Genomic DNA, 21233 nt, shown 5'->3' on the forward strand with positions numbered 1-21233 from the left:
CTGCTTGTGCTTCTAACACTTGGCCTACGGTAGTAGCACTTAAGCTACTTAAGCATTTCCTTATCAAGGAAATGTATGGGTGAATAATGAGTAAAAAGGAGTAACTCCATCGTAAAGAGACGAAGCCCGTTGCTCATTCAGGAGTTCATGAATTTGAGCTTGAGCTTTCAGTTTTTCTTTTCAAAAGAAGAAGTGGAAGTCTTCTCAGAGCGTCTTCGAGATGTTGCAGGAGCCACTGTGTATGGGAGCCATTTTGGTGGTCAGGGTGCCTTAGTCTTGTCCCTTGCCTGCGATGTGAAGTTTATGGTCAACCCCAGTCTCCGATATGATCCCAGTGAAGGGGCTCCCATTCCCCTGCCGTTGTCTTTCGATTGTCAAAATAAAATCTTCCTTGTTCGGTAGGTGGTCACGGACAACCAATAAGATGAGATAGATGAAGTTCTTTCTCAATAAGTATTTTTTTTTTTTACAAGGGTCGTGCTCCAGCAGTCTCCTTTGAAGTCGTTTTTGTTATGCATTGGGCCACGGTGTTATTTCAAAGGAGTCAGCCAGCAGACTTGAGGCCTTTTTGGCTTGCGTTCCGAACAGCCTTCTGGACAACACAACTTATTTATCCGTCTTCNCAAATGCCTCCACCGTGGTCGGAGGCGACGTGGAGTTTGTCTGCAAAGTTTACAGCGACGCCCAGCCCCACATTCAGTGGATCAAACACGTAGAAAAGAACGGCAGCAAATACGGACCCGACGGGCTACCCTACCTCAAGGTTCTGAAGGTGAGGACTTTCTGAATCTGAAGGGACCCCACTCCTGGGGTCTCCGTCGTGGACTTGGGGACAAGTGCTTTGATTTCCTGTTGGTGTGAGAAAATGATTCTCTTATCGGACCGGCCAGGAGAGAGTGTGTGAGGGAATGAGGAGATTATTGGACGAGCTAGTAAAATTGCAGAAGGGAACTGCGGGGTCCTGGAAGGGCTCGTATCATTGGAATCAGATTAATTCATCTATTGATCAGCCCTGAGATCTCAGAAGAGACGTTTAGGCTCAGCCGCACATCCATACAAGTGGGGATCGTGGTGCTAGGTCCCCCCCAGGGTGCTTGTGCAGAGTCCGTGCGACGACGTACACTGAACGAGCTTTGCAACTTCTAGGCCTCGTCCCAGTGTGTAGTGTGAATGCCAATGTCGTTCTCTCTTAATACGATGTTAGGGTCAGATGGTAGTAGCCGTCTTTTAGAAACCGTTTACATTTTACTTGAAAAAGAAAATGCCTTAAGCTTTGAAATCCCTTCCAGTGTGGTTTAGACAGTAAACTTCAGGAAGTGTTTTTGCATTAGGGAAATGTTGACCAAGGAAACGTTCTCCTTGTATTTCTTATTTGGTTCCTTGCGAGTTCCCATGTTAATGGCATCAGCCTCTTTATTTTTTAGATCCCTCTCACTCTTCAGGATGGTGATAGCAAGTGCCAGCTAAGTTTGCACACCCTCTTCTCAGCCCTTGCCTACCACGGCCTCCGCAGTTAGGTGCCCATAGGAGAACGTCCTTAAAAAGAACAGTCTTCCAGTAGAACCGTAGGCAGCAGCTCCGCTAAGAACTCACAACCAGTGAGCATACCAGTGATCAAAATTGCTGGCAAACAGTGACCAACCCGGGGAGCTGCCAGTCCATTCTGCTGGGTATCGATCCGACCCTTCCATCCCCCTCCACTGGGTCGCTCTCAACGGTCCACCCGCTGGCCTATTTTGACCTTCCTAAACCTACAACCCATTGAGGCAGCTGTTTAGACCTCACGGAGGCTGTTTTCTTGTGGCGCGTGGTGGCGGGACCCTAGACGGTACCAAGTTCCTCCTGGTTGGCCTTTATATTGTTTTCCTGTGTCTATTCCAGCACTCGGGGATAAATAGTTCGAATGCAGAGGTGCTGGCTCTGTTCAATGTGACGGAGGCGGATGCTGGGGAGTATATATGTAAGGTCTCCAATTATATAGGGCAGGCCAACCAGTCTGCCTGGCTCACTGTCCTGCCAAAACAGCAAGGTAACAACGTTTTGTGTTTTTTTGTTTTTGTTTTTGTTTTTTTTTTTTTAAAGAAGGCTGGATATAGAAGCTGAAAGGACTTGGTGCTTTGGGAGACTGCAGACAGCTTATAGGATAACTCTGTGGCCTTGGTATATTCATAATAATCTTTCTTTGGTGATGCAGCTGGTATGATGCCAGTAGCCATGGAAAAATGCCCACAATGTTCAAAGTGCTTGCTCTAATTTCTTCTAAAGATTATCCTCCACCCCCCTCCCCGCACCCAGTTTTTAAGTCGTTCCTTCTGGTCAATCTTGTTTAGGCTGCACCTTCCTCATCAGTCCTGTGCATCTTCTGCATTGTAAACACACACCGGCATGCCTAGTTGAATTCATGACGCTTGCATATCAGCCAAATTCATACCTTCTCCTGCCCCACATTTCAGAGGAATATTGGCACTATCTAATGTTTCCAACAGAACATTATTTCCTTGGTGGCATAACTGGTGCTCATGAGATGCTGCCCTTGATCTTGCTCTCCCGACGTCGAGCGCAGTCCGTTTTAATCAACATGCTGCTGGCCGCTGTTGAAGGCAACAGGAGGTTGGCTTTCTTAGTTTGTCACGACCCACACTCGAATGTTTATATTGAAGAAAAGAAACGCCTAGTTTCTTTGCTGCCAAGATCCTACCTCTGTTTCTTTCAATGACATGGACGTCAAAACGGTTACGCAGCGGTGAAAACTGGCGTCTGGTAACTGACGCAGAATTCTCCCCTGGTTGGTTCCCACAGGGCCGGAAGGATATGCCAGGTGTCCAGTGTTGCACTTTGTAACGCAGTCATTGAGACTGAACCATCCTTTTTCCAAGGTGGGAGTCTGCAGCCAACAGGACCAGAACCTAGCTTGCACTTTTGGGTGTCAGGCTTCTGGAAAGCCATCCCTGAGTCCAGAGCAAAACAAAGGCTAAGAGAATGGATCTCTGTGGGTCGATTTTTCCATGCGTTTGATTGCATGCATGTCTAGGTGGTGAAGCCGGTGTGGTGACGGGGCCTGTGGAGGTGAGCTGCTCAGTGTCGCTGCGTGTCTCTCGGTTGTGGGCTCTGTGGATGGGCTGCAGTCGGAATCTTCTGGTGGCCAGCACCTGCCGGAGCGCCCGGTGTGATGCCTCATGGTTCCACGGCTCCCTCCACCATCATTCCTGGGTCGCCTAGCCTTTTCTCTTGCTTCCCTTGTTTTCTAGGCCGCCGGTGTTAATACCACGGACAAAGAGATTGAGGTTCTCTATATTCGGAATGTAACTTTTGAGGATGCTGGGGAGTATACGTGCTTGGCGGGTAATTCTATTGGGATCTCCTTTCACTCAGCATGGTTGACAGTCCTGCCAGGTACATCCTGCTCTTTCTCTCCACGGTTGTTGTCCTTCTCTTGGTTGATTGCTACAAAATTCACACCGCTTCTGTTCGCAGAAAATGGCCCCTTTTAACCCGGCATTAAGATTTAAAAAAAAAAAAAAAAAAGTGTCTAAAATGGTTCCCCAGGGATAGGAAAGTTGCCTTTGGAAATTTTGCTTACAATGAGATCCCACCCTCACGTGAATGATCAGGTGAAATTTCATCCTTAAAAAACCCAAAGGGATCTTAACATTTTTCGTGAGTCACGGAGTCAACGTACAAATTCTCACCCATCCCCGTTTCTCTTAAGGAAGACGTTGAAATTCCTTTGTAACGTACAAAGTAGTGTTTTCTCGTCTCCAATTCCATTTCACCGAAATCCCATAGGTACCTTTGTTACTTTGTTCCACTCTCTCTTTTTTAATGATATGTAAATAGACTGGTGTCTGTTGGGGTGCCTGGGGAGACCCCCCTCTGCACAGAGGGTGTACAGAAGCAGTGTGTTACCTCCCTCGGGAATCGGTGGCTTGCCGCACGGTGCAATAAAGCGGACCTTCGGCTTGCTTTTCCTGCAAAGCATGCTCTTGACATCTTGGGCCTTGATGTTATTTCTGCCCTGTGGAGAAATCAACATCGGCGAAGCCCTATTGCCTAAATATTCCTGCTGTCTGGCTCTTTAACCGACATCTCTGTCCTGGTTGAACTCTTCCTGATAATCCCTCTCTACTGCGTCTGTGTCTTTGTCATTTCCTTCGTGACACTGCATAGACCGGTTTGCTAGCTCGTGATGTTCCACTCCAGTTATTAACCGTATTTTTAGAGTACGGTGCCTACCTGCATGCTTACTTGATAGCTCGTAAAAATAAATTGATCATTTCATTTTGTGCTGTGCTGCTGGAGGTTTTGAATGCCTTGCAAGTATTTTTTTCTGATTAAAACGTTTAAGCTTTAAATAATGCCATCGCATCCGTTTCTCCTTTTGTTGTGAGTCTGCTCTGTGAATATTTGCTTTGAAACAATGAGATGCCTCTTATGTCGAGCTTGCTTTTACCTGCAGTAGTGCATTCTACAGGTGCCTAGTTGACACCTCGTAACCAATTTGCCTGACAGTACTAGCATCTTAAGTGTAAGAATGCAGTTTGAGAAAACTACTGTTTGGAAATACACTGCTTGTAGCTCGATGACCATTGAGGACAAAGGAGGGAGCAGATATGATTGGAAATTGATGGAAGAATGTGCTGCCTGCGTGGAATACCATTTCTATTCTTTAAGAGAAAAATTGTAGTGACCTCAGTGTAACCAGAAACAGAAATTTTAAATGGTAATTGATTCAGGAACATTACAAGCTTTTCATGGTACAGATGTAACGATTCTACATTAAAAGCAATTTGGCCTTTAAATGAAATCCATTGATTTGTTTCATTGAATATGATGCTGGGCTGTATTAAGAAATTCGGAACTTTTCCGGACCAGCCTCCTCGATGACTATTTCATTTCCTACAAAAGTGTGTTCCTCTGGGGTAAACTGCTCTGTCACATCTTCCTTTGGAAGAGCTTTACCCAAATAAGAGTGAGGTACCATCCCTTCAGAGGTAAAAGTGGGCACCGTTTATATTTAAGGATTTTTCATTGGATTTGCATTCGAGACCACCATGGAAGACCACCATGGAAGTTCTTTGTCGGTGGTTAACTGTCCTGTTGTTCCCGAATGTCTAACAGAACGTAGCATTTGTAGCCTGGATTGCAGAGGCCCCTTGAGGCTAGAGAGAGTGGCCGCCTGGGCCCCGGCCTTAAAGCGAGAAGCCCTTGGTGGCTCGCCTTCACTGGGGAGAGGTGCATGGCAGGCCCACATCCCATGCCATTCTGCAGCATCGAGTCATGGGGGAAGCCTGTCCTTGGGAATGGTCATCACCTTGTGTTTCGTTGAACTGTGCCAAGGTGCCTCAAGCCCGTGTCCTAACTCTGTGGCCTGCTTATCTGTTCCTCTCCTGTGGTCCGCACTCCAGCTCCTGTAAGAGAAAAGGAGATTACGGCTTCCCCAGACTACCTGGAGATAGCCATTTACTGCATAGGGGTCTTCCTAATTGCCTGTATGGTGGTGACGGTCATCCTGTGCCGAATGAAGACCACGACCAAGAAGCCAGACTTCAGCAGCCAGCCAGCCGTGCACAAGCTGACCAAGCGCATTCCCTTGCGGAGACAGGTAACAGAAAGTAGATAAAGAGTTTGAAGAAATTTACTCCTCCCCCACATCCCAGCCAGCCCTTGGGTCTCTTTTCTCTGCTTGGATGCCGTCTACTTCCGTGAGCTTCAGGTGCCAGTGGTCTCAACATGCGTCTTAGTGGCCTTCCAGTTAGTATTTGGGGCTGGAAGGGTCAAGTCCGGGTGCATCGGTGGGGGGCAGGGGGAGGGGTCAATCGAGTCAAGTTCCAAGGGCAAGAGAGCATGATGGCGTGAGACTCGGAGCGAGTCAGTCGGACTGGAAATAACACAGGGAGGCAATGCCCTTGTGTCTCTGAGGCTCAAATGTAGCGGTCTTTTTGAATCATAGGCCACTTTTGTCCCCTGTGATCTAATGCTTTTGTGGAGACGAGCTTTTGCCACGAGTTAGAAAGGCAGGGACTCTGGTTCTCTTTGACTTATTTTTTTTTTTTTTAAATCAAGGTCAGAAACTTCTGCCCCGGAGATGAATCTGAACGACTGGCTTGATTTAAACCAGACTGTGATGTCTTTCTTAACTGGGTTTTGGCTCGACCTCTCTGAGTCTGAAAATAGAAATGTGTGCATATATTATGTTATTGTTAATCGTTCACAAGTGTGGCTGTGGATTTGGTGGTAGAATGATTTTTATATTGAATGAGCAACAGATTGTTTTTAGCCCCGTGTCTGGTCTTTGGTGCTTACTCCTTGCTTGTGCGTGCGTCCTGATTGGTTTAATTTTGCTTTGGGGAGACAGAGCAACACAGAGCCTCTCCAACCTCTACTTTAACCCAGGCCTCCAAAGCCAATGCTACAGGATAGGCTTTGACTATTTTCTTCTGTGTTCATGAAGACAGAAGGGGAAGGCAGATGTGAACGGAAGGCACTTACAAGTCAAGTATTTGGAACTGTGTTCTGAAAAAGGTGTTTCTTTTGAAACAACAGCTGAAACGACCTCACTCACTGGCTCTGTTTCATTGTGTGCTTTAGTAGAATTTACAGGGCATTTGTTAAAATTGCAGATTCCTTCGTCTTAGCCCCAGAGACTCTAGTTGCCTAGGTCTTGAACGGGGCCAGGAATCTGTACGATGATTCTGAAATGCGCTCCGAGAAACTCTGGGTTAATCCCAGCTCGGCCCCTCCCGGGACTTCAGGTGGCGATGACATTTTCTGGATCAGGCATTAGGACAGATTAGGAACCAGTTGGCCAGCCGTGGTTTTGGCATAGCACTGGCTGTTCTCAACCCGGCTCCAAGCTCCGGGCTGAATGGGTCCTTGTTGACTCCTTTGAAGCCGTGTATCAAGCAGTTCTTTCTTCTTCCTAGAGGCTGAGGATAGCATTTGGAGTGCGCGTCAAGTGCAGGTGATGGCCCAAATTGTGTTCAGAGCAAGGGAAATAAAGGTGCCCATTGGGTCACTCCTACCACCGAGAACGTTGTTATTATTATTGAAATGACACCAGTGTCCTTCTTGGGGCTAGGCAAGTGGTGATGGGGCTGCTTGCCTGACTTTGGGACAGTCCAGTTTGAAGTGACGCTTACATAGTCACATAGTGCCTTCAGTGACGTCCAGGTGCTGTGGCCACCCCTGCCCCTCCCTCCTCCTTTCCAGTTACCGCCGGGCCATTCTTAGAGCCACCATCTTCTTGAGAACCTGACCTCAGGGAGTTGAAAAAGAGAGGGGTGTTCCCATCTCTATGATTTTTTTTGTTTTTTCCTAACAGGGGAAAATGCTACCTTCTGGAGGAGGAAACCTGCAATTTGGTGTAGCTAGACCATTGTCCCATAATGATTTCATCTTTTCTTTTTTTTTCTGCAGCTGCTACAATGCTCTTCTTTTTACTTCCATATAAAAGACGCAGCTGCCTTTAACATCTCCTTGACTCAACCCTAGTCATCATTTTCGTTTCTCTTTGGCCGACTGGCCTTTCTTTGTCTGTCTCTACCTCCATTGGTCATGCTTCCTTCACGTCCCTGTGTCACCGAAGGGAATAGCAAGTCTTCTTTCTTCTCCCCCGCTTCCCCCGCTTCCTTTCTTTATCATAATTTCTTGAGTACTTGGTCTGACCCGGGTTCTATGCCGCCTTCACCAGTGGTGCCAAGGTTATTTGGGGGTCCCCACACAGAAGTGGTCTTGGGTTGTAGTAGGGTCAAGTAGAAAAAAGAAGCAGAGGAAAGCACGTAAACACCAGTCCCCTGGAAGAAAACAAGTCTGGGAGATGAATTTATTTGGGGGAACATTGACACACCTTAGCTCCTCATATATGTCGAAATGGCTTGTATGATTCTTTACAAAGAATGCTCCGTCAGTAAGCACAGCCCCTTGGGTAGGGAAGGAGATGCCTATCGGCTCTCTGGATAAAAGAAGGTTATTGGAGTGTAGCTGGAGTGAAAAGCCCCATAAAGGCCGGCAGAGATGTTGATGACAGAGAAAATACCACAGAGATGCCAAGCATGCCTTCCCCCTGGCGACAGGTGAGCCTGTAATCAGATGTCTTCAGGATGGGTTGTTCCTAGTCATTTGCGAGGCCTGTTTTCGTTGTGTAGTTGCCCAGCCCCCTCTGTCACGCAGGTAGCACCAGTTCTTGGCCCTGACCCTCGCCCCTCCCCCAACACACACACACACACACACACACACACACACCCATCTCACTCGACTCCATCCATCACTGTTCTCCCTTTAGAACAAGAGGAGTCGTTTTTTTCTTTTCCTTTTTTTTTTTTTTTTCTTTTAATCCTACTGTGAGTTTTTCCTTCTTGACATTTACTAATTTGTACCGGACTTACTGTTACAGGATGTCTCTGTTTTGTTTTGTTTTGTTTTGTTTTGTTTTTGAGTCAGAAATACTTTGCTCCAGTAGCTAAGAAGTTCCTTGTGTTCATTTCCCAGTAATTAGGAGATTTTTGAGGCTCTTTATGCGTTTTGATGCTTGAGGGAAGAGAGTTTTTAGTCGGAGGAGGCAGGTGGCCCCCGGCAACTCCCTGTGTCCCTTGACGGGGCTCATCCTGTCTTCAGTGCTGGGGCTCAGACAACAGGCTGACCACTGGCTCACCTGCTTCTCTTCCTTTGGCATCAGTGTGATCAAGGGGGCCAGCCCAGAGGGGGTGTCCTCATGAGCTTGTCTCCTCTCTCACAGGTGTCCCGGGTGCCGGTGGACAGCCACAGTCATTGTGAGGCAGCCTTTGTACACCCATGAGATCAGCCGAGGGCTACCCTTTCCGTGTGCTGCACACACCAGTGGGGTGTCGGGGGGTGGGGCGCACGGGGGAAACTGGGCTGTGTGCTCAGGAGGCATGTGGTATCGCTGGGTTTGGTGAATCAGTTTCTCAGTAGAACCTAAGATCCTTCTCTGGAGCCAGAAGTTTCCATTGGGCAGGATGGACATTTAACTTCTGCCAGAAACAGATAACCCGTGTCCTGGGTAGGGACACGCATGCGCATACAGCACACACTCCCACCGCTACTCGCCTCTGAGAAGGGCCTGGAGGGTATTTTTTTCTGAGGCTTTGGTTTCACCCTCTTGGTTGCTGATATGGGTAGATCAAGGTCCTCTTTCTTTTTTTTTTTTTTTTTTATTTTTTTTTTTTTTTTTAATGTTTTAGTTATTTTTAAGAGAGAGGAGACAGTATGAGCAGGGGAGGGGCAAAGAGAGAGAGAGAAACATAGCATCTAAAGTAGCCTCCAGGCTTTAAGCTGTCAGCACAGAGCCTGATGCGGGGCTCGAACTCGTGAACCACGAGACCATGACCTGAGCCAAAGTCTGATGCTTAACAGACTGAGCCACCCAGATGCCCCAATGTCATCTTTTTTTTTAAACAGTATCTTTGAGGTAAGTGACATGTTCCCAGGGACAAGATAGAAGATACAGGGGCACCGGCTGGGTCCGTGTGACTCAGGAGCCATTCCTTGGGGGCTGTGCATTCATGGTTAGTAAACACGCTGAACTCTCTGAAGGAGGGTTCCACTTCTGGAAGCTCATTCACTGTCTAGCAGCTCAGTGTCATGATCTTGGAAGATTCTCCCGTGTTTTGGTTAGTCCGATGGTCCACTGAGATCTCCCTGGTTCCAGGAAACACTTAGGTAATTAGGGTGGTCATGGATCGCTAACTGGAATCTGCTCTTTCATATGGGCGTCTCGCCCACCCTGGTCCCCACTGGGCTGTTCTCTCCTCTCAGCCGGGACAGATTGAGATCTGATTTGGATTTTGGCTGATGGGATCTTCTGGGAAGCGCCAGCCCGTCTGACCAGTGAGCCATTGCTTTGATGGGTTCACTCACTGGAATCCGGGCAGCAGCCCTGGGGAGGCAGAGACCTGGGGAGGGAAAAAGTGATAAACCACTTTGCCTAATGACTTAAATATTATTATGGAGGGAAACAGAATCCAACCCCAGAAACCCCTTGAACCTTTATCCCGGCCACCTGGTTTGAGGTGGTGAAAGCGTTTTGTTTGGACATTGGGGAGGGGTGGCCTTAGAGCAAAAGCATGTTAACTCGGGGCCTCAGTGTTCTGGTTTGGAAACGTGGACCCACAGCTTCAGAGTCCGGAGTTAGTGCACCCATTCGTCGGCCCTCTCCTCCTTGCTTCTGCCTGCCCTGCTTTCAGTGAGGCCCCTCCCTCTGTTCAGTCGAATCTAGTGTACAGAGATGACACTATTTCATGGTGGCCCTTTAAAAAGAAAAGAAAAAAGCCGCTTCCGTGCTTAATCTTCCATATATACTGTGGAAATACACAGAATGCACATTTCATTAAAAGCTTGATTTATGGCACGTGTTAGAGGTTCCGGAGAGGGGGGAGCTGAATGGAGACAGAAAACCACCTACAGGCTAGAAATGTGCCCACTAGGATTGAGGAGTGCGAAGGCGGTTTAGAGTATTAGTGTGTATTGTTTGTCAGTAACTTAATTATCACTGTTAATGGAATACTTTTAAATTAGATAGAATATCCAACGGGGAAGATAATGATTTTGTGCAAAAAAAAAAAGGGGGGGGGATAGTCTCATAGCCCTGATTTAGCCCAGGGATTCACAGGTGGTCAGTGGGAATTACTTGAAGGTCATGGTCAGAAGGAAAGAAACTCCAGCAAAATGCAGTGTTTCGTGGAGGAATCCGCAGGTACAAACCTGCAGAGGATTGTACCAAGCCCCAGAAACACACTAGCTCTCAGCAGAAACGGAGTGAAGAAAGAGCCAGCCATCATTTACAGTCCCAGAGGGGATTTTAAAAGCCCAGTAAAAATGCATGGAGGTCAAATTAAGATATACCTTCGTAGACAGAGTGATCAGATTCTGGAGTTTCTTATACTTCTGGCATTTTCTTACCTTTCTTCCCCTTTGTGCTTCTGACCAAAGTGTTTTCCAGATTTGTTCATTGAATGTAAACCTCTCCACTTAATCTGGACGAAACTTCCCCGAGTAACCCTGTTTGTAAACACGGTTTTAAAGTTTAATAGTAATGATAGCAGCAGAGTTTGTAAAAGGGTTCTGTTTTAAAAGCTTTCACATTAAAACCTTGTTGAGACTGTTTGGAGGAAGATGCAGATGTACGTGAACTTTTGCCGTGGCTTTATGGGCAGAGATTCCTTTCGGGTCATAGGTTAGCTGCAGAGCAGTTAACTTCTGACTGGTAAGTTTTCCTTTTCTTCAGCAGCCACTAAGCCATATTTGTCATTAGGATGTTCTTACGCTTTCCCCCTCCCCTGGGACCGACCCCTGACTCCCAGATCCTTTATTCCTTGGGTTTGCTCTCTCACTTGCTGGAGCCCCAGCCCCTCCTGGCTGTGAGCAGAGGAGGGTCTCATCTTCCAAACCAGGAGGCATGTCCTGTCCTGCAGTGAGCCTTCCATGCCAGCGGCGTTTCGTTCTTTCCAGAGCGCACAGTGTGACGCTCAGGAAGATGCGCACAGGGAGACACTTCCCCCGCACAAAACAGCCCCAGGCTCCAGATCTCCGGGGTTCCCCAGGGGAGGGAGGATGCCGGCCATGGGCTCTCTTGCACGTGGGCAGCAAAGGATTCTGAAGAGGAAAAACAATCGCAATGTTGGTAGCAAATATTAACCGAACTCTCAGCGAGTGCCAGGCTCAGCACTAAATGCTTTATGGGTGTCACCTCATTTTCCCCTCATGGTAAGTGTGTGGGCTGGGAGCTTTTCTGGTCTCCTTTTTGCAGGTAGGAAGCTCTAGTTCAGGAAGATTAAATGACTTCCAAAGCGCTCACAGTTGGCCAACATTGGAACCAGCGTGTGGCCCCCAGTTAGTCAGAAGGCCGCCACCTGAGCGGAGCCCCGTGTCGTAAACAGTTAGCAGAGGTAGGGTAACAACCAGGGTTGGCTGCTTGGCCAGGCCGGTCACTGAGGAGCCCACAAACGAGGATGCAGAGATGCCACAAAACCCAGCCCGGCAGGGCAGGGAAGGGTACAAAAGCAGTGCCCTCATTCTTCCTTTGTTTCTTTTTAAGTTTATTTATTTTGAAAGAAGGAGAGAGAGAGAGAGAAAGAGCATGAGCAGGGGAGGGGCAGAGAGAGAATCTGAAGCAGGCTCTACACTCAGCACAGAGCCTGATGCAGACTCGATCCCGTGACTGTGAGATCATGACCTGAGCTGAAATCAGGAGTCAGTTGCTCAACTGACTGAGCCGCCCCGGCGCCCCATGTGATCTTGTCATTTCTAACTCCTTTAGAAGTCCCTGTGTTTCAAGCCCGTGTGCCGGAGGGGACAGTTTTACCTTCCTCGGTTCAGATTCCTGCCATTCTAAAAAATATTTTTATTGTTAAAGAAAGTGCTTCTAAAATGTAAAAAGAAATATGTATGCCTGGTCCTAAAATTCAAATGGCTTGGAAAGTTCTGAGGTCAGGTGAGTTCTGCCCCTTCCCTCAACTATGAGTCTCTCTCTCTAAAGGTTAGCTACGATTCAGTCTCTTATATATCATTCCTGAAAGTTAAAAAAAAAAATGTATTCTCACGCCCCACATGGCGAGACTGCTTTCCTACGTCATACTCTGTAAGCCTTGCTGATAAGAGCAGAGTTTTGAGGACATGCATCTTCACCCAGAACTGTGCCCCCTCTTCCTTCCCCGTGGGGTTTCCCCTCATCATCATCGATGGCAGCACACCAGATGCAGCGATAGTGGAATTCTAGAATTCCTGCGGGTCTGGTGACGACAGGCTCTGTGGCCTTCCTTGCAGGGAGAGTCGTGGCCGCAGAATTTGCCAGACCGCGGCCGTTTGGGGGCCTGTATCATCTCATCCCAAGGCTGACGTTTACAAGTCTGGTTGGTTCGTGTTGCCTATGACCCTCAAGGACAAGTTTGCATTGCAGCGAATGGTGGCTTTTGTCTCTTCATGTGGGAGAACTTTCCAGAAGCCCTTTTTGTCTTTGAAAACACCAGCTTCCTTTTGTATCCATAGTACATGGCCCTGATGCAGGGCACTAGGATTCGGGGAGGCATCTTGGGCCAAACCCAGTCCTGAATCTTTCTGGTGCCTTCTCCGTGGATGGAGCCCAGGCTGTTTGTGTGACCACTGAAAACCGTGTACTTCTTGATGTTCTTTGAAAGACCCTGGTTTCTGAGGGCCCTGCAGCTGAGTCTGTGTAGTGTAGTGAGTTGAGGCCCACATGGAGAGTGGAGGAGGTGTTCCAAGTTGTCTGTTTGGCCGGGGTGCGGTTCCTGCCTCCTCCCTGCTGTTAGTGGAGAGCAGGACTGAATTCCATGGGAGCTCACACACTTACCTTTTGTTCTTTCCTCTTCCTGCTATTTGAGTGCTTGGACACTTGGGTGTGAGGCCCTGGCCTCCTGGAGCTGAATCTACCCACGAGGTCTCTCTCAACTCCAGGAGTAGTGATTCTTCAGCTCCTTTTTAAAGAAAAAGTTATTGGGGCGCCTCGGTGGCTTAGTCGGTTAAGCGTCCGACTTTCGCTTGGGTCATGATCTCGCGGTTCGTGGGTTCGAGCCCCGTGTCGGGCTCTGTGCTGACTGCCAGCTCAGAGCCTGGAGCCTGTTTCAGTCTGACTCCCTCTCTCTCTGACCCTCCCCTGCTCACGCTGTCTCTCTCTCTCTCTCTCTCCTAGAAATAAATAAAAAAAAACATTAAAAAAAAAGAAAAAGTTATTTACGACGCTCCTAGTGAATAGCATTGCTCATACTTTTCTGCTTGGTAGAACTTAGGAGTGAATGCCCCTGTCAAAAGACTGCTCAGAAGGGCTCAGGAATGTTCTCTTGTAGGCTTTAAGAGATAATAAAATTCTAGGTTAAAAATCACATACATCTTGCTTTTATTTTTTTATTTATTGTTGAGAGAGAGTGGGTGAGCACAAGTCGGGGCGGGGCAGAGAGAGAGGGAGAGAGAGAATCCCAAGGAGGCTCTGAGCTGTCAGCGCCAAGCCCCGTGTGGGGATCGATCCTATGAACCATGAGCTCATGACCTGAGCCAAAATCTAGAGTCAGATGCTTAGCTGACAAAGCTACCCAGACTCCCCATACATCCTGATTTTAATATTGAAACCAACTTCCTATTCCTAAAATGACTCCTCTACCACCACCCAGCGCCAGTTCATTCTTGGGCATCTTCTTGGGTTTCTCCCTGCGTTCAGGGCAACTTGGGCTTATAAAGAAGAAAGTGAAGATTTTCCAAATCCAAATAAGACTTTCCCAGGAAAGTACAGGTCTTCCTGTTCCCAGTGGGAATGGTTCAAACTCTACTCTGCGAAAGGCCATCCCAACTAAGAATGTTCATCTGCGCTTAGTCTTTGCTGCCTTAACTTAAAATGTATTTCTGGGGACACCTGGGTGGTTCAATTGGTTATGCGCCTGACTTTAGCTCTGGTCATGGTCTCACAGTTTGTGAGTTTGAGCCCCACATCGGGCTCCCTGCTGTCAGCACAGAGCCTGCTTCGGATCTTCTGTCCGCCTCTCTCCACCCCTTCCCCACTCATTCTCTCTTTCTCTCTCTCTCAAAAAAATAAATAAACTTAAAAAAAAAAAAAAAGGGGTGTTTTGTAAGCACAGCTGGGGAGTCCCATTGGCCTGGGCAGTCTTGTGTGGACAGAACCAGAGAGGGACTCTGGGCTGCTGTGACGAACCACGTTAAACCTCATGTTCTAACTTTCTTGAGCCAAAGTCTTGTTCATGGTTTAGAATGAGGTGGTGGTCAGGCAGCCCACACTTGTACCAGGATTGTGTAGTAAATCCTCAGAATTGACCTTCAGTTGGGGCGCCTGGGTGGCTCGGTTGGTTAAGTGTCTGACTTCAGTTCAGGTCATGATCTCCCAGTTTGTGAGTTTGAGCCCCACGTCAGTCTCTGTGCTGACAGCTCAGAGCCTGGAACCTGCTTCAGGTTCTGTGTCTCCCTCTCTCTGCCCCTCCCCCGCTTACTCTCTGTCTCTCTCTCTCAAAAATAATAAACATAAAAAAAAAAAAAAAAGAATTGGCCTTCAAGTGGGCTCTGCGTGTGTTTTCCTTACAGAAACTAGCACAGAGGAGATGCTGTATTTAAGAAGTAACCATTTTATCAGACGCAGACTGAAATGGTTGGGGGTGAATAAGAAAACTCAGTGAAGCCCTTGCGATCTTCAGGTGGGAGAGGAGATTTCCCACATGGTTATGAATACAAGGATGTATTTTTTTTCTCCTTGACTCTTTGTCCCACGTGTTCAATCCGCTAGTGTCTACAAAGTGAAGTTGACAAGAGGCAGTTGATTTGCATTGAATGGCCTGGGCATTGCCAGTTCCCAGAAGGACTGGGGAGAAGCAGAGAATGGCCCTCAGTGCCTGGGTCTCCGGCTGCCTTGAATTGAGACACTTGGAGCTATGGGATGCCCTTCACATTCAAATCCTAGAAATAGTTCCTTGAGACATTCGGCTTTTCGTTCCTAAAGACAGACACCATATCGGAGAGCTGATTTTTCAAAAAACAGTTTTTATGGAATTTCATACGTACAGAATTGATTTGTGATATGAGCTGGTCTATGGGGTGATTGGTCATGGGGGGGTGTCCTCCGGGACAGGTAAAAAGGAAATAATGAAGCTCATGGGGCGGTTGTCATGTCCTCAGGGGACTGTTCTGAGGAACTCGGACAGAAAGTTGACTTCTATTTTGATCGGGCACCATCTAAAAATGTTTGCAAACCTGGTCTTGGGAACACAGGACGTGGGTGAAACGTGGCACTGCCGAGATGGGAAGACAGAGAGGGTTTAGAATCAAATTCTTGACTTTGGCCAGGGCTCCCACCTTTCCTCCTAAGAGTCGACCATCTGGCTGGGCTGTGGCCAGCTGCCAGCCTTCTCACGCAGAACCAGGATTACATCTGTGTCTTTGCATTTTGTATCCAGGTTTCTGCCGAGTCCAGCTCCTCCATGAACTCCAACACCCCGCTGGTGAGGATAACCACACGCCTCTCCTCCGCGGCGGACACCCCCATGCTGGCAGGGGTCTCTGAGTATGAACTGCCAGAAGATCCAAAGTGGGAGTTTCCGAGAGACAAGTGAGTACTTCCGTTGGACGCATCCCCAGTGGAGTCTTGGGTATAAATGGGAACGTTGGATTGACATTTTCTTTTTATGGTCCTTAACTGCAAAAGGTCATGTCTGACGATGTCAGCAGGAGTGAGTGAGATTGTATTTCTAAATAACCAACTCCTGAAAAAGAAAAGAATTGATTCTCTCTCTCACTTTGAATCGTTCTTTAAAAACAGCTACTAGGCATGGCTGGTCTCCAAACAAGATGGTACCTTGTTAGCATTTTTTTCCCCCTTTTACTGTTAAGGTCATTCAGACCCAATCACATGGACGAAAAGTAGGATTCTTTATATCCCACTTATAAAACAGATGTGACATGCCAGCCTCCGGTTATGAGAACATGGCTATTCTGTAGTTCATTTCTTCGGAAAAATTAGATCGAAAATACAAATTGCCTTAGGAATCTTCACTCTGGTGGGTGTGTTTAATGGTTATTAATGTAATATGGGACTGAAATGGTTCAAATATGGTACCTGACATCAAACTTCCTGTGGTCCATAATATTTTCCTTATTGGATGATGTGGAGGTGTTCTAATCAGATGTTTGGTCGAAGCATGGCTGCCTGGGCTCTGTGGAAGGCATTACTCGGAGCTCTTTATCTCTTGATCTGGCTTCAGCTCCATGTATTTGGGCTCCCGTGGGGCGGATTTGAATCCTGGCTCAGCTAGCCAGTGGCTAGGCAACCTTGGTTTTCTGAACTTTGACGTGTGTAAAATGAAGATCGTAGTACAGACCTCACAGGACTGAGCACAATCCTTGGCTTACAACTTTTCCTGTCTTGTGTTTCCCTTCCTGTGCTGGTAAGCTGGGAGCTGTGAACCACAAACATCAAGAAGATGGCGGTGCTAGGCAGAGAGTCTGTGAGGCAGGTCTTGTGTTCCCAGCCCTCCGTCTTCTGGGCGGGACCAGAAGTAAAGTATCCTTGAAGGCCGTCCGCTCACTTCTTGTAGTCATTCGAATCTGCACATTGGGAATCATGGAAGGTGGCCATCACAGACTATACGTTTCCATTCCGTCAACTAGCCTCGCTTATATACAGCTTACCCTCCCTACTTCTCTTGGCATTTGTGGTTATCTCCCTAAAATTAAGCCAGAGAAGTATTTCTTTACAATCAAAGAAACTCATACACAAATTTGGAGGTACCAAGATAAACTTTCTGGAGACTGGGTATGATGATCTCTCTTTGGAAAGAGAGATAGCTTACATGGCACCTGTGATTGTGATTCACACAACTCCGCACCGAATTTGTTTCCCAACGGCCAATTTCAAGACGCTAGTGTGCACCATAAGCTAGAACCAAATAATTATATCGGTATCAGTCTGTCAAGAGAGTTAACAGAGGTAATTTCCAGCGTATTTGTGTCCTGTGGTGAAAAGACTGTTCTTCATTCAGGACTTGTTTCTTGAGCAATAACTGGGGAGGCATCAGAGTAAACACAAGGTGTGGCTTCCTTACCTGGAGAAGGTGGAAAGAGAGCAGGGCTGTTTCTCACGAGGCTGCCTCGCTGCCTCGTTTGAGCGCACCAGTCGGAGGGTGTGCACCTTCCGACGCATAGAGGACCAGACTAGGGGGCCGCGATCCTATTGTAAGAAATCCCAACTCTCATTGTAAGAAATCCCAGCTCTCGGGTTCAGTGCGCAGCTTGTGTTGCCTGTGACGCTGCAGCCAACAGTGGAAGTCTGTGTGCCTAACCGTTAGCTCCCACCTAGGGGTGGGGGTACCCTCGGTGCGGAAAATCTGAGCGCTAAGCATTTCAAAACGGAGTTTAGCACAAACGTAGGTGGAGCAGACTTCCAGTGAATGAAGGCTATTTAGAAGCAGTTTATTAGATTGGAGGCAGAAGTTATACAAAGAAGGGATTGTTACACCCGTTGTAGTGTAGCAGGGCAATCGGACATAAATTAGCCATCTTTCCAATGCAAATGTTTATTTTCTGCCAAGATATTAAATTTAATTTTAGTTCAGGATAGAAACAGAATGACCTCAGCATAGCATACACCGCCCTCAGTCTTTGCTTTTGCAAACCATTGTGTGCTTATCATAAATAGTGTTTATTTACTAAGGGCAGCTTAATACTTGACTATGTTGTGCTTAAGTGAAAAAACCACATTCATAAGTATTTCCAAAGATTTCTCCATTCTGTTGGCTTCGAGAACGCCCAGAAACAATATGTGGCTGTTAGTATGATGTGCACTGAGCTTCGGAGATTAGAAATACAGCTTATTGTGTTCACTCTGGATTTTCTTCATGATTAATTTTGGGTAGTTAAGGATTTTCTAAACTGTTAGGTCAAAAGAGATCCCCCTCAATTTCTAGAATTTTCTTTGCCCTTTAGGGAAAAATCAGAGATTCCTTGAAATGCATTTAAGATTCATATCATGTAACTTGGCCAGGAATGTGACCGTAAAATCCACTGGTATTTGAATAACAGTGATTTTAAAGACCTCACTTCACAGAGACCAAAAAAAAAAAAAAGGCACAAAAACTTAAGAACAGCTTTAATATTTTTTCTTGGAGACACTCTAAATTACAAATATTCAATTGGCTCAAGATCAAAAGCTCCTCATTGTTAGCACTTAGGAAAGCTGACCACCTCACTAGCGAGGATACCTTCCACAAAGAAAATAAATTGTGAACACAAATGTGAAATTTAATAGCGGTTCCACCCGTAATTGACATTCTCTAAAACGTCACTAAGAAAATACTCAAGCGCGTGTGTACCCCCGGTCTCATTAGCTCCATATGATAAATGCTCCATGCTCTTGCAAGCCGCTGAAAGATTTTTATATTTAGTTCTGGAATTTCCCTCGCTACACCCCTTCACCAGATGCCGTGCGCTAATCCCCTATTTACACATTTAGGCTGACGCTGGGCAAACCTCTGGGGGAAGGTTGCTTTGGGCAAGTGGTCATGGCTGAAGCAGTGGGAATTGACAAAGAGAAGCCCAAGGAGGCAGTCACCGTGGCAGTGAAGATGTTGAAAGGTGAGTGGGGAGAGGGGGATGGGTGGGGGCGGGAAAGGGGCGGAAAGCCTTATCAAGAATGTTCCTTTTGTGGTATGTGAACTCTATCATGGCAGGGGGTCAGAGAGCACATAGTTGACCTAGGGGTGAGAAGTTTTCCGTATAAATCAGCGTCCTGGACAGACGATTTATCTTGAGCTGTGTGCGCTTATAAGAAAGAAAAGCCAGTTTTGTTAGAAAGCGGTAGAACCTCCCAGATTGTTCTTCGTCAGCTCCTGGGTGACAACCGTGATTTCCTGTTCCCTCTGTATCTGTAGCAATTCCCGTATAACTGATTAATTTAGATGAGTATCGGCCTCCTGGATTTGGGTCCCAAACCTTCACTTACCAATAAAGGATGGTTGGCCCCTTTTGGAGGGAGTGAGGGGGTGCAGGAAGAGGAGGGCACACCTCCTAGAATCCCTTAAAAAGTCAAACGAACACAAGCAGGATCGGTGGCCAGACAGAACCTTCCAGGCCGTGGGAGCAGTTACCCCCGGGATGTGAACATCACATGTCATTGTGCATTGACCTTCCAGCCCCGCTTCATGCCCGTGTCCAAGGAGCTTACAGCGTTTCAAACATTAACTTCTTCCTCCACAGTATTCTTTTATGAGACGAGTTATAGGGAACGGTTACATATAAATCCTTTTGTAGGAATTAGAAAGGACAGTTTTTCCCATGTGTCTGGGCAGAGGCACCTGTTCTTGGATATGGGTGCCTGACCCATTTGTGGATGCTTTTTCTTTCTTCCCGTGGGCTGTCGAGGGGTGGCCGTGTCCCTCCCTGAGCGGGGAGGTGGCAGGTGGAAGTAGTAGAAAAGATGAATTTTTTCAAAGCTGTTCATCTGAACGGCTCCCAAGGAAAACGAGGGTGTTTTGAGGTCCTCGCCTGGGGGTTTGGTGCCCCGGAGGACTGTGCTCCGTCACCCCATGGGCATCAGCTCCACCGAGAGAGGTGACTTTTGTCTTGTGTGGCCTGGGGCCTGTGTCATGTGCCCTGGCGCTCCTGCATAGCAGCTGTGGTGGGCTGCGTGCCCCGCAACGGCCAGCCTCGACGGTCCATGGCCACATAGCAGGGCAGGTGTGGGGAGGCCCCGGCTTCCAGCCTCCTTTGGCAGAACTTCTGTTCGGTGTTGGGAGCTCAGAAATGGAGGTCTGGGGGGTTATTTCTTTGGACATCCCCAGGCTGGCCCTTCCTTTCAGGACGGAGGAAGACATTAGCCCCAGAGCCCTGTCAGGTGTTGTTTTTTATAGCCAATGGGTGGCTCATAGCAGCAGCCCCGCCCTGTCTGTGCTCAGTGTGTCTGTCTTACCTTCCAGTCAATTACATGGCTTTTCCTCTTGTGAAGTTAAAAAGCTTTTTGCAACGTGGCTTCTACACATTTCCTTATCTCATTATTTTGTTTAAAATTTTTTTTAATGTTTATTGTTGAGAGAGAGAGAGAGAGATCGTGAGTGGGGGAGGAGCAGGATCCAGGTTCTAAACTGTCAGCCCAGAGCCCGACGTGGGGTACGAACCCACGAACTGTGAGATCATGACCTGAGCCGAAGTCAGACGCCCAGCCAACTGAGCCACCCAAGTGCCACTCATTGTTTTAGTAAATGCAGATTGTTCCGTATTGAATTAGCTCAGAGAGGTTCATGCGGAAGAGTCTTGCCACTTTCTGGAAGCTGTGAGCCTGTGAAGGCAGGACCTTCACTTTTCTTGAAATTATAGAGCAGAAGTGTCTAAAACTTTAATTCTTTTATGTTGAGAATCACAGCCCCCTTTGAGAAACCCATTGTGGAAGGCATGGAACTTTGCCCATTCAGAATGTGTGTGCGCACACGTGCGCGCGCGCACACACACACACACACACTTCTGTGTAAACAGTTATGAGGGCCCCTCTGAACCTGTCTGTGAATTTTCTAAGGGTTGCGAGGGCTTGAATTAGCAGCACTGGGTCTAGAGAAGGTCTTTAGTGATTTGACAGACCCCATCCTCCCCCTCCCCACCTCCTCCCCCTTCCTGATGTGCACACAGTTGTTTTCAGACACCTTGATGTTTGATATAGTTTCTTTTCAGGCACTTTAGATCTGCCAGAGGATGGAATTATTTCATGGTAAATTTAAAAAGCC

General features: G+C 47.4%; 1 protein-coding gene across 1 annotated transcript in view; it reads left to right on the top strand.

Annotated features, from left to right (window-relative positions):
- The window catches only part of FGFR2 (fibroblast growth factor receptor 2), a 104797-nt gene that overhangs the window by 66129 nt on the left and 17435 nt on the right, over positions 1–21233 (top strand). Inside the window, exons 7-9 of the mRNA XM_077779456.1 lie at positions 5406–5608; positions 15924–16075; positions 18974–19095. Coding sequence (XP_077635582.1) covers positions 5406–5608; positions 15924–16075; positions 18974–19095 — 477 coding nt within the window. The remainder of the gene's footprint in view (positions 1–5405; positions 5609–15923; positions 16076–18973; positions 19096–21233) is intronic.

The sequence above is a fragment of the Crocuta crocuta genome, unplaced genomic scaffold, assembly GCF_008692635.1.
Source record: "Crocuta crocuta isolate KB4526 unplaced genomic scaffold, BGI_CrCroc_1.0 scaffold138, whole genome shotgun sequence".
NCBI lineage: Eukaryota > Metazoa > Chordata > Mammalia > Carnivora > Hyaenidae > Crocuta > Crocuta crocuta.